This window comes from Dendropsophus ebraccatus, chromosome 10 (assembly GCF_027789765.1).
Source record: "Dendropsophus ebraccatus isolate aDenEbr1 chromosome 10, aDenEbr1.pat, whole genome shotgun sequence".
NCBI lineage: Eukaryota > Metazoa > Chordata > Amphibia > Anura > Hylidae > Dendropsophus > Dendropsophus ebraccatus.
This window is the reverse complement of record NC_091463.1, coordinates 97,637,043-97,650,206: the sequence shown is the minus strand read 5'-3', so window position 1 is coordinate 97,650,206 and position 13,164 is coordinate 97,637,043. Positions and strand designations below refer to the sequence as shown.

Here is a 13,164-nt window from a genome sequence, read left to right as displayed (position 1 = left end):
TGAAGCCAAAACCAGGAACAGACTATAAACAGAGAACAGGTCATAAAGGAAAGACTGAGATTTCTCCTCTTTTCAAATCCATTCCTGGCTTTGGCTTCCAAAATCTGTCAGATAAATCTATCTGCCTGTGTAAACATACCATAACTCTCAGTCTGTAACCTCCCACATGGTAGGCACATTACTGGTCTGAAATACTCTGTGCTGCTGGGGGCTCTGCTCATTCTGTGACGTCCTACAGGATTATTAGATCTCTACTGAAATGCTCTGTGCAGCTGAAAGGACTCATATAAGGGCTCTCAGGGTTATAGGTTATATCCCCACAGTATTGGGCCACAGAGACTACATGCTGTACAACAGGCCTCTGCACTTGGCTCTCCCTAGCAGCACAGAGTATTTTAGGAGAGCAGACTGAGTCTAACATAGTGGATGACACAGGGCCCCAGCAGCACAGAGTATTTAAGGAGAGCAGACTGAGTGTAACATAGTGGATGACACAGGGCCCCAGCAGCACAGAGTATTTAAGGAGAGCAGACTGAGTGTAACATAGTGGATGACATAGGGCCCCAGCAGCACAGAGTATGTCAGGTTTTGCTGAGAGACTGATGTAATGGATGTGGTAGGAGGATATTTTGGCGCTGTAGGTAACATCCGCCATCTCCTCCTGTGTGTAGTGATGGCCGCTAGGTGTAGTGGATGCTATAACGGGTGTCTCTTTCTCTCGCAGATATCAGGAAACCTCACCGTGCCTTGGATTACAGAGTGCTCGCGGAAGAGAACAGTGAGTGAGTTTAATTCAGTAATATTTGTGGCCCCAGATAATGCAGTGTGGCCCCACGTGTAGCATGCACAGGGTGTCACCCCTAAAGATAATGTGGTGTAGTACCGGCGGTGACTGACAGGTATCACAGCAATGCTATAGGTTACAGAGGTGAAATAAGGAAGAGCTCATAAATGGTTAAACCTTACCGAACCTGACTGTTCAGCCGTCCCCGTGGTCACATTGATAGTAGTTCTGCGCTCCCTCCTCTGTCCACATGGATTATCTTCTCCTCACTGGTGTCCTTACTGTGATGGCCGTCAGCTCTATATGCAGGTAAGGAGAGCTGCAGGCTAAGGGCCCTATCCCACGGGACGATTATCGTTCGAATTATCGTTACATTGTTCGGATCTAAACAATATCGTTCGGTTGAATAGCAGTTAACGATTAAACGCAGAACGAGAAATCCTTGATCGTTTATTAAGACCTGGACCTATTTTTATCGTTGCTCGTTCGCAAATCATTCTCATTGAATAAGACGTTGTTCGCAGTAGCAGCGAACGCAATAGCGACGACAAGACAACCGCAAGAACAATCATAGGTAACGATTATCGTTCCATGTAGATAGGTGAACGATTTCAGGCCGTTCGCAATAGCGGTTGTTTGAAGTTGTTTATCATTAACAATTATGCGAACGATAATCGTCCCGTGGAATAGGGCCCTAAAGCATGGAGGAGGGCAGCACCGGCCTCACGTGAGACAGGAAGGGAACGTCCACCATCACAGTCAGGTACACAACGCAGAGAACTGGAGTCCCCTGTCAGTGAGATGGCGCTTACTGTGTGATACACAGTGCTGTATGTGTGTGTGATACGGGGTGCCGTGTGTGTGTGATACGGGGTGCTGTATGTGTGTGTGATACGGGGTGCCGTGTGTGTGTGATACGGGGTGCTGTATGTGTGTGTGATACGGGGTGCTGTATGTGTGTGTGATACGGGGTGCTGTGTGTGTGATACGGGGTGTTGTATGTGTGATACAGGGTGCTGTGTGTGTGTGTGATACGGGGTGCTGTGTGTGTGTGTGATACGGGGTGCTGTGTGTGTGTGTGTGATACGGGGTGCTGTATGTGTGTGTGATACGGGGTGCTGTATGTGTGTGTGATACGGGGTGCTGTATGTGAGTGTGATACATGGTGCTGTGTGTGTGAGAGATACGGGGTGCTGTGTGTGAGAGAGTGATACGGGGTGCTGTATGTGTGTGATACAGGTTGCTGTATGTGAGTGTAATACATGGTGCTGTATGTGTGTGTGATACAGGGTGCTGTATGTGCGTGTGAGATACAGGGTGCTGTCTGTGCGTGTGAGATACAGGGTGCTGTAAGTGAGTGTGATATGGGGTGCTGTATGTGTGATACAGGATGCTGTCTGTGCGTGTGAGATACAGGGTGCTGTATGTGTGTGTGATACAGGGTGCTGTCTGTGCGTGTGAGATACAGGGTGCTGTAAGTGAGTGTGATATGGGGTGCTGTATGTGTGATACAGGATGCTGTCTGTGCGTGTGAGATACAGGGTGCTGTCTGTGCGTGTGAGATACAGGGTGCTGTATGTGTGTGTGATACATGGTGCTGTATGTATGATACGGGGTGCTGTGTGTGTGTGTGATACATGGTGCTGTGTGTGTGAGAGATACGGGGTGCTGTATGTGAGTGTGATACATGGGGCTGTATGTGAGTGTGATACATGGTGCTGTGTGTGTGAGTGTGATACATGGTGCTGTGTGAGTGTGATACACGGGGCTGTGTGTGAGTGTGATACACGGGGCTGTGTGTGTGAGTGTGATACATGGGGCTGTATGTGAGTGTGATACATGGTGCTGTGTGTGTGAGTGTGATACATGGTGCTGTGTGAGTGTGATACACGGGGCTGTGTGTGAGTGTGATACACGGGGCTGTGTGTGTGAGTGTGATACTCAGTGCTGTGTGTGAGTGTGATACATGCATACCTCCCAACTTTTGCAAAGAGCAAAGAGGGACATGTGCGCCGCGGTCCCCATAGCCACGCCCCCATAGCAACCCTCCATAGCCACGACCCCCATAGTAACCCTCCATAGCCACGCCCCTACAGTCACCACATGCTGCTGACTGAATAGTGCCCTATACAGTATCCAATCCCCCAAAAAATGCCCTATATAGTATCCATTGCCCCATATAGTGCCCCACATAGTATCCAATCCCCCATTATAGTGCCCCACATAGTAGCCAATCCCCCACATAGTGCCCCATATAGTATCCAATGCCCCATATAGTGCCCCACATAGTAGCCAATGCCCCCATATAGTGCCCCACATAGTAGCCTATGCCCCCATATAGTGCCCCACATAGTAGCCAATCCCCATATAGTGCCCCACATAGTAGCCAATGCCCCCATATAGTGCCCCACAAAGTAGCCAATCCCCCTTTATATATGCCCCACATAGTAGCCTATGCCCCCATATAGTGCCCCACATAGTAGCCAATCCCCCCATATAGTGCCCCACATAGTAGCCAATCCCCATATAGTGCCCCACATAGTAGCCAATCCCCATATAGTGCCCCACATAGAAGCCAATGCCCCCATATATGCCCACATAGTAGCCAATGCCCCCATAAAGTGCCCCACATAGTAGCCAATGCCTCATATAGCGCCCCACGTAGTAGCCAATCCCCCCATATAGTGCCCCACATAGTAGCCAATCCCCATATAGTGCCCCACATAGTAGCAAATCCCCATATAGTGCCCCACATAGTAGCCAGTCCCCCCATATAGTGCCCCACATAGTAGCCAATCCCTCCATATAGTGCCCCACATAGTAGCCAATCCCTCCATATAGTCCCCCACATAGTAGCCAATCCCTCCATATAGTGCCCCACATAGTAGCCAATCCGCCATAGAGTGCCCCACATAGTAGCCAATGCCCCCATATAGTGCCCACATAGTAGCCAATGCCCCCCATATAGTGCCCCACATAGTAGCCAATGCCCCCAAATATGCCCCACATAGTAGTCAATGCCCCTCATAGTAGCCAATCCCCCATATAGTGCCCCACATAGTAGCCAATGCCCCCATATAGTGCCCCACATAGTAGCCAATGCCCCCATACAGTGCCCCACATATTATCCAATCCCCATATAGTGCCCTCCATAGTAGCCAATGCCCCCATATAGCGTCCCACATAGTAGCCAATCCCCCCATATATTGCCCCACATAGTAGCCAATCCCCATATAGCGCCCCACATAGTAGCCAATCCCCCACATAGTGCCCCACATAGTAGCCAATCCCCCACATAGTGCCCCATATAGTATCCAATGCCCCATATAGTGCCCCACATAGTAGCCAATGCCCCCATATAGTGCCCCACATAGTAGCCTATGCCCCCATATAGTGCCCCACATAGTAGCCAATCTCCATATAGTGCCCCACATAGTAGCCAATGCCCCCATATAGTGCCCCACAAAGTAGCCAATCCCCCTTTATATATGCCCCACATAGTAGCCTATGCCCCCATATAGTGCCCCACATAGTAGCCAATCCCCCCATATAGTGCCCCACATAGTAGCCAATCCCCATATAGTGCCCCACATAGTAGCCAATCCCCATATAGTGCCCCACATAGTAGCCAATGCCCCCATATAGTGCCCCACATAGTAGCCAATGCCCCCATACAGTGCCCCACATATTATCCAATCCCCATATAGTGCCCTCCATAGTAGCCAATGCCCCCATATAGCGTCCCACATAGTAGCCAATCCCCCCATATATTGCCCCACATAGTAGCCAATCCCCATATAGCGCCCCACATAGTAGCCAATCCCCCATATAGTGCCCCACATAGTAGCCAATGCCCCCATATATGCCCCACATATTATCCAATCCCCATATAGTGCCCTCCATAGTAGCCAATGCCCCCATATAGCGCCCCACATAGTAGCCAATCCCCATATAGCGCCCCACATAGTAGCCAATCCCCCATATATGCCCCACATAGTAGCCAATCCCCCATATAGTGCCCCACAGAGTAGCCAATCCCCCCATTAGTGTGGCCCCAGCTAAAAAAACAATAAACCAGTAACTCACCTGTCCGCCGGTCCCAGCAGCTCCTCTCCCGTCAGAGCGCGCACTCCCGTCATCCTCCGGGGCGGGCAGCGGGGTATACAGTTACTGACTGTACCGGAAGTGAGTCATGATAGAGGCTGCAGGTCACTTCCGGCACAGTCAGTGTCTGTATACTCCGCTGCCCGCCCCGGAGGATGACGGGAGTACGCGCTCTGCCGGGAGAGGAGCTGCTGGGACCGGAGGACAGGTGAGTTACTGGTTTATTGTTTTTTTTAGCTGGGGACACGGGGGGCCGTTCCGGGACCGCGGGACAGCACCCCGAAAACGGGACTGTCCCGCGGAATCCGGGACAGTTGGGAGGTATGATACATGGTGCTGTGTGTGTGAGAGATACGGGGTGCTGTACGTGAGTGTGATACATGGTGCTGTGTGTGTGAGTGTGATACATGGTGCTGTGTGTGTGAGAGATACAGGTTGCTGTATGTGAGTGTGATACATGGTGCTGTGTGTGTGAGTGTGATACACGGCGCTGTGTGTGAGTGTGATACTCAGTGCTGTGTGTGTGAGTGTGATACACGTGGCTGTGTGTGTGTGATACTCAGTGCTGTGTGTGTGAGTGTGATACTCAGTGCTGTGTGTGTGAGAGATACAGGGTGCTGTGTGTGTGAGTGTGATACTCAGTGCTGTGTGTGTGAGTGTGATACTCAGTGCTGTGTGTGAGTGTGATACTCAGTGCTGTGTGTGAGTGTGATACTCAGTGCTGTGTGTGTGAGAGATATGGGGCGCTGTGTGTGTGAGTGTGATACTCAGTGTTGTGTGTGAGTGTGATACTCAGTGCTGTGTGTGAGTGTGATACGCGGTACTATGTGGTACATGTTGCTGTAAAAGTTTTACACAGTGGCTGTAGAGGAGATTTATAGCACTATGTTACAGTAGGAGTGTCCTGTGTTGCCCAAAGCAACCAATCACTGCTCAGCTTTCATTTTATCAGAGCTCATTAATATTTGAAAGCTGAGCTGTGATTGGTTGCTATGGGCAACAAGGGACATTGTTACTGTAAGATAGTCTTCCCCCATATATGCATGTGTGTGTTAGATACACGTTGTTGTATGTGTGTGAGATACACGTTGTTGTATGTGTGTGAGATACGAGGTGCTGTATGTGTGTAAGATATGTGGTGTTGTATGTGTGTGAGACATGTAGTGCTGTGTGTATGTGTGTGAGACACGTGGTGCTGTATGTGTGTGGGATACATAGTAACATAGTAAATAAGGTTGAAAGAAGACAAGAGTCCATCAGGTTCAACCTAGGGAAACCCTACTGTGTTGATCCAGGAAGGCAAAAACCCTATGAGGCAGACGACAATCACCCCACCACAGGGAGAAAACTCCTTCCCGACTCCAATGGCGACCAGAATAATCCCTGGATCAACGTATCACCGGAAATCCCATAACTTGTGATATTATATTCATCAAGAAAAGCATCCAGGCCTCCCTTGTACTTATTTAATCAATCGGCCATGACAACATCATGTGGCAGAGAGTTCCACAGTCTCACCGCTCGTACAGTAAAGAACCTGCGTCTGTGCTGATGGTGAAATCTTCTTTCCTCTAGACGTAGAGGATGCCCCCTTGTCATGGTTACAGACCTAGGAGTAAGGAGATCACTACAACTGTCCATTCATATATTTGTACGTTGTGATCAGATCGCCCCTAAGACATCTTTTTTCTAGCGTAAATAACCCCAAGCGTGATAACCTGTCCTGGTCCTGTAACCCACCCATTCCCTTAATGACCTTTGTTGCCCTCCTCTGCACCTGCTCCAATTCACCTATGTCCTTCTTATATACCGGTGCCCAAAACTGTACACAGTATATACCATGTGTGGTGACCAGTGATTTATAAAGAGGCAAAACTATGTTCTCATCTTCAGCATCTATACCTCTTTTGATGCATCCCATTATTTTATTAGCCTTGGCAGCCACTGCCTGGCACTGATCACTAAAGTTGAGTTTACTGTCCACCAATACCCCCAGGTCCAATTCGGAAGCAGATTTACCCAGTGTTTTATTATTTAGCACATAACTGTACTTATTATTTCTACGGCCCAAGTGCATAACCTTACATTTATCCACATTAAACTTCATTTGCCATTTCTCCGCCCAAGCCTCTAGCTTCTCCAAATCCCTTTGTAATATGATATTATCCTCCTCTGTACTGATTACTTTACCCAGTTTAGTATCATCTGCAAAAATTGAGATTCTACTCTGTAGACCCTCTACAAGATCATTAATAAAAATACATGGTGCTGTATGTGTGTGAGACATGTAGTGCTGCGTGTATGTGTGAGATACATGGTGCTGTATGTGTGTGGGATATGTAGTGCTGTATGTGTGTGAGATACATGGTGCTGTGTGTGGGATACGCGGTGCTCTGTGTGTGTGTGTGTGATACGCGGTGCTGTGTGTGAGATACGCTGTACATTCATACATATATATATATATATATATATATACACACACATACGGCTTCATAAATTCATCCATGTACTTGTCTACAAACACACAGCCATATGAATACACACATAGACCTGGTCACAATATACAGCTGTGTAATAGATCCAGAGCTTTATAGCAATCTCTCAGCTGTGGCCTGATGCACATTCATGTAGCCTTACATACATACATACATACATACATACATACCTATACACCTGCACATACATATATACCTATACACCTGCACATACATATATACTGTAAGGGATAAGGTAGCGGGTTAGTCGTCTCCTGGGTAGACAGGCATACTTTGACAGACACACACAGAACACTGGAGTTCATTCAACTGACCTCGGCCACTTTTTTTTAACACCTCTGTCCATGTCAGGAACTGTCCAGAGCAGCAGCAAATCCCCATAAAAAACCTCTACTGCTCTCCAGACTGGAAAGAATACACCACTTTCTATAGGACACACAGCAGCTGATAAGTACAGGAAGACTTGAGATTTTTTAATAGAAGTAAGTTACAAATTTCTGGCATTAGTTGATTTGAAAGATTTTTTTTTTGTAAACAACCCCTTTAAAACATTCTTTTGTTGATGCTTTGGGGTGTTGCCAAGCTAAAATGTGATATTCCTCTACATCTTCTGCTTTTTAGCAGAGGTCTGAAGATTTTGTGCCAAAATTGATCAATCCTTGGAACTGTTCATAAGTCCCTCCCCCTTGACTACAGCCCCAGTTCCAGCAGCAGAAGATTGGCCCTGTCTCTGCTACGCCTCACTGTGGAGATGGAGTGCAGCATTGGTTTGGCATCTTTCAAAATTATCGCCTAAAACTTCCCCCTCAGTCTCATCGGACATAATACGGTTGCCCACAGGCTTCTGGCAGACTTGATTTAGGTTGTTTTTCTTTGACTTCTTTCTTGCCCCCCTACTCCACAGTCCAGACATACAGTATAAAGAATATGGAAGATTGCTGCCACGTGTAGTACACATTCAGGACTTGCCAGGAATCCCTATAGCCCCTCTATTGTTATAGTAGCATCTCAGTCGCCTCCTCTACCAATGCTATTCTTCCCCCCAGACTTCTTATGTTCCCATTATCAGGTTAAGTCGTCTTCATTACAGAGGAGCAAAGGGAGGATGGGTTTACTTAGTCCATTATAACCTATGGAGGGGGGAGGGGCCAAGGGGGATGAGTGAGCAGGGAGAGCAGAGAAGCAGCTTTACAGCTTGGAGACTTTCTGAGCACATAAAACACTGGATTCACAGGTCAAAAAGGTTAGTGCTTATCTGGGATCTTGGTGAGAGAAGATTGCAGGATGATGTGCTGGGCAGGGCTGCCTTTTCTCCTCTCTCTGCTCACTCATCCCCCTCGACCCCTCCCCTCTCCATAGAGAATAATGGACATAGAAATCCTGGGAGGTTTCTTAATAAAACCTATTACGGAGTTTATTAAAACCTCAGTTACACTGTAAGGTCTCGTCTCGTCGAAGATTTGTCTTTACTCCACGTAACATGTTTACAGCAGAAGGAATTGCACAGATACAACATCTGCAGGCGGCGGCCGTGCCAGGAATCCCCGCCTACTCCGCGTCTTTAGATACGAATCGTGGGAAGGAGACGGCTCGGCAACCCACAGCCTCTGACTGTCAGGAGGGGGCGCTGCGTGAATCACCCATTTACATACCGCTTCATGTATACCAGCGATTTATTCATTTATTACCATATTTCAGTATTTTCTTTCTCGAATCTGAGCGGCTCTGATGGAACACGATAAACAACCATTAAAGGGGTAGTTCCGCAAAAAAATGTTTTCTTTCAAATCAACTGATGCCAGAAAGTGCCAGAGATTTGTAATTTACTTCTATTAAAAAATCTGTTCTAGTACTTATCTGCTGTGTAACAGTGTAGTAGGCTCTCAAGAAGTGGGTGAAATAATACTATAGGTGTAGCTGTAATGATTATATGTCAACAAAATTGACTGAAAATATTTAATGCTGCAATTCATAAACGGCAATAATCTAAAAGCATAGAAAAATAATTAAAAAATACAATGAAATAAAAATGCACGTATATATATCTGATAAAACGTCCACATGGACAGTAAAATATCCAATGAATGGTGGAATGTATATATATAAATATACTAAGAAGAGAGCCAAGTGATGAGCACCGCGCCGGGCCCAGCGCGGTCACCCCACTTAGATAATGGTAGTCCCGAATCACGGTTTTTAACCTAGGCTCGTATTGTTGTTGAGCCGGTGTACTTGTACTTTAGATAGATAATACTCCTTTTAGAATGAGATCATGGAAGGGAGAATTAAAAGACAAGTAAATGGTGGTGGGATATCCACCTCTCACCCTGCTGGTGATATCATCTGCGGTCAAATGCGGTATTGTGATGGTAATCCGTGAACCAGTCTCTGCGGTCAGCTTGGGAGCCGTGCAATCGCGGTCTAGTGCAACTATGCGTTGACTTGAGTTGTTGTGGCGTCCGCGTGGATGGGAGCGCGCGCTCCTTCCGGCTGCTGTTGTATAGGGTGCCAGAGGAATATGGCTCCGGTTCGGGATCTACGTTTGTAAACCTAGGTATAGTTTCTGAAAGGCTCTGTTATCCTGAGTTCCCGGGACGCGTTTCAGGAGATCTGCTCGCTCCTTTCCTCAGCAAAAGGAATCTGGATAACTCTAATGTCACTTGTATCCTGTCAGCTTTTATATCCATTCTGGACTAATCCACAAAACCTGTGATGGATCCTTCCAGGTAATTCTCCACACTTGTAGATCATTTGCTGCTACATAGTTGTCACTACCTCATATGGAGTTACATGGATCGGCAACTTAGCAACATATATTGGTCTACATCATTACATATCTTTTCCTGTTTTTGCATTACTCCCACCGTACAGTTTGAGTGGAAAATGAAATAAGTTTAGACACAATAATAAGAATAATGAACAATAATGGAAAATGGTAAAAAATAAGAAATGTAAAACTACATAGAGGAATATGTAATAGAATGTATATGTGTCTGCAACATATAAGGACAGAGTAAAATACAATACAATAAATATATGAAATTATAATTGAATTCCCTCTGTATTGCCATCTGATCTTACTTAGTACATCTGAACATATGAGTGTTCCACGTATTTCACACTAGGTGTGGCTTCTTTCTTGTGTGAATTCTTTGTGATCTGATCTTACTTAGTATATCTGAACATATAGGTGTTCTACATATTTCACACTGGGTGTGGCTTCTACCCTGTGTGAGTTCTTTGTAATCTGATCTTACTTAGTATATCTGAACATATAGGTGTTCTACGTATTCCATACTGGATGTGGCTTCTTCTCTGTGTGGGTTCTTTGTGAGAGGTTTGCCGATGTGGCTTCTTTCTTGTGTTGGTCATATTACAGGTGAGACAAAGTGTTGATGTTTCAGGCGATATGGTCTAGGTACTATATTCACTAGGGCACCAAGGTCTGGCCAGAAGTGTTGTTTAGTAGTATCATAGATTTACATATACATAAAAGTATGCCCATGTCCAAAAGACAAATGTATATATACACCAACAGATATGAGGAAATAAACTGGGAAAGAATAAATGGATCAGGTAACAGATGAATAGAATAAAATGAAATGAATATAAAGTATATGAATAAAAATATAAAGATATAAAAATATATATAGAATGTAAAGAAATATAGAAGGATGCCGGGAGTCACCAAGGGGCGGTCCAGGCAGATAAGTGTGCCACACTTATCAGCTGCTGTATGTCCTGCAGAAAGTGGTGTATTCTTTCCAGTCTGACACAGTGATCTCTGCTGCCACCTCTGTCCAGAGCAGAAGAGGTTTTTTATGTGGATTTGCTGCTGCTCTGGACAGTTCCTGACATGGACTGAGGTAGCAGCAGAGAGCACTGTGTCAGACTGGAGAGAATACACCACTTCCTGCAGGACATACAGCAGCTGATAAGTACTGAAAGACTGGAGAATTTTTAAATAGAAGTAATTTACAAATCTTTTTAACTTTCTAGTGCCAGTTAATTAAAAAAAATGCTAGAGTACCCCTTTAATACTTGCGTATAAAGATACAGGACATCTAGTCAGAGTCTCGCTGCAGCACAGCTAACACCTCTTCAGTTGCAGTTTTCCAAATTGTTATATATTTCATATTATTTAGCGACTTTCCTTCACAGGTGTTTGGTGTCGTTTTCTTTCCTTTGGTGTTTTTGTGCTACAAGGAAATGAACCGTGAGAGTCGGGCGCCACGTGTGAGTTAGTGGCTGCCTTTCAAGTGCCGCTGATCCGTGTAAATAACTGAGGAGAGAGGAAAATACTGTGACAGGAGGGAAAACATTGATTAGGCAGATTAGTCGCAGGTTATAGAAATCCTCGCCACACCGCCGCTCGTTCCTGCACAACATAAGACGCTTCCTGCTGCTCCGGCGTATTATTCCGGAACAATCAGCCGCTGATCTCTTATTCTCCTGCCAGACGATCTGCAGCGAGCGAGGAAATGCAGCCATAGATGTGAGAACAAGGTTAAAGTGGTAGTTCACTGAAAAAAAAAAATTCTTTCAAATCAACTGGAGCCAGAAAGTTATATAGATTTGTAATTTACCTCTGTAAAAAAAAAAAATAGTCTTCCAGTACTTATCAGCTGCTGTATGTCTTACAGGAAGTAGTGTATTCTTTCTAGTCTGACACGTCAGGTACTGTACAGAGCAGCAGTATATCCCCATAGAAAACCTCTCCTGCTCTTGACAGTTCCTGACATGGACAGAGGTGGCAGCAGAGAGTGCTGTGTCAGACTGGAGAGAATACACCACTTCCTGCAACACATACAGCAGCTGATAAGTACTGGAAGACTGGAGATTTTTTAATAGAAGTAAATGACAAATCTCTTTCTGGCACCAGATGATTTGATAGAATTTTTTTTTTTATGTAAACAACCCCTTTAAGGCCTAAAGTCGGCAAGCGGTTTACTTCTATGGCAGTGTTCCCCAAACTGCTTTTGCGAAACTACAACTTCGGCCCTGACAGCCAAAGGAGTGGGGAATACTCTTGTCCACATCCAAGTGCTAAACACCAGGATAAATTGAGTACATCTCACAGCTGAGGTTTTGTTACAGTAAATTTATAAAATTTACCAGAGGATACAAAGTATCACAAAGCATGTTAGAAACTTATAGAAAGTTTATGATTGTGTAGATAGACGCTGTTGTTTTCGTGTTAATAACGGTATCCTAATAATATTACGGTTTCCTCAGCTCCAGGACCGCACTCAGTTCAGTGACCACGACCTCGCCATGTTAAAGAAGTACTGGGACAATGGGATGACCAGCCTGGGGTCTGTGTGCCGAGAGAAGATAGAAGCTGTGGCCTCCGAGCTGAACGTGGACTGTGAAATAGTGAGGGTAAGTGAGAGAGTATAATGCCGCCACACCCTGTGACCCTCAAACCTGCAGCAAGTACAGACCTACAGAGTCCAGTCACATATGGAACTTTACTTACCTGCTGAGCACCACATTCTCTCCCATATAAGGCAGTATTATAGTGGTTTCATTTTTATACTTTACTTCTATAACTGCTATAATACTGCTCCCTATGTACAATAATATAACTACTATAATACTGCACCTATATACAGGAATATAAGTACTATAATACTGCTCCTATATACAGGGATATAACTACTATAATACTGCTCCTATATACAGGAATATAAGTACTATAATACTGCCCCTATATACAAGAATATAACTACTATAATACTGCTCCTATATACAGGAATATAACTACTATAATACTGCTCC

General features: G+C 45.4%; 2 protein-coding genes across 3 annotated transcripts in view; both read left to right on the top strand.

Annotated features, from left to right (window-relative positions):
* HDX (highly divergent homeobox) overlaps positions 1 to 13,164 on the top strand; it is a 71,259-nt gene that overhangs the window by 17,480 nt on the left and 40,615 nt on the right. For both annotated transcript variants that reach the window (XM_069985657.1, XM_069985656.1), the window contains 2 exons: positions 725 to 778; positions 12,619 to 12,765. In XM_069985657.1, the coding sequence (XP_069841758.1) occupies positions 725 to 778; positions 12,619 to 12,765 (201 nt within the window). The remainder of the gene's footprint in view (positions 1 to 724; positions 779 to 12,618; positions 12,766 to 13,164) is intronic.
* POF1B (POF1B actin binding protein) overlaps positions 1 to 13,164 on the top strand; it is a 482,431-nt gene that overhangs the window by 467,244 nt on the left and 2,023 nt on the right. The window lies entirely within an intron of this gene.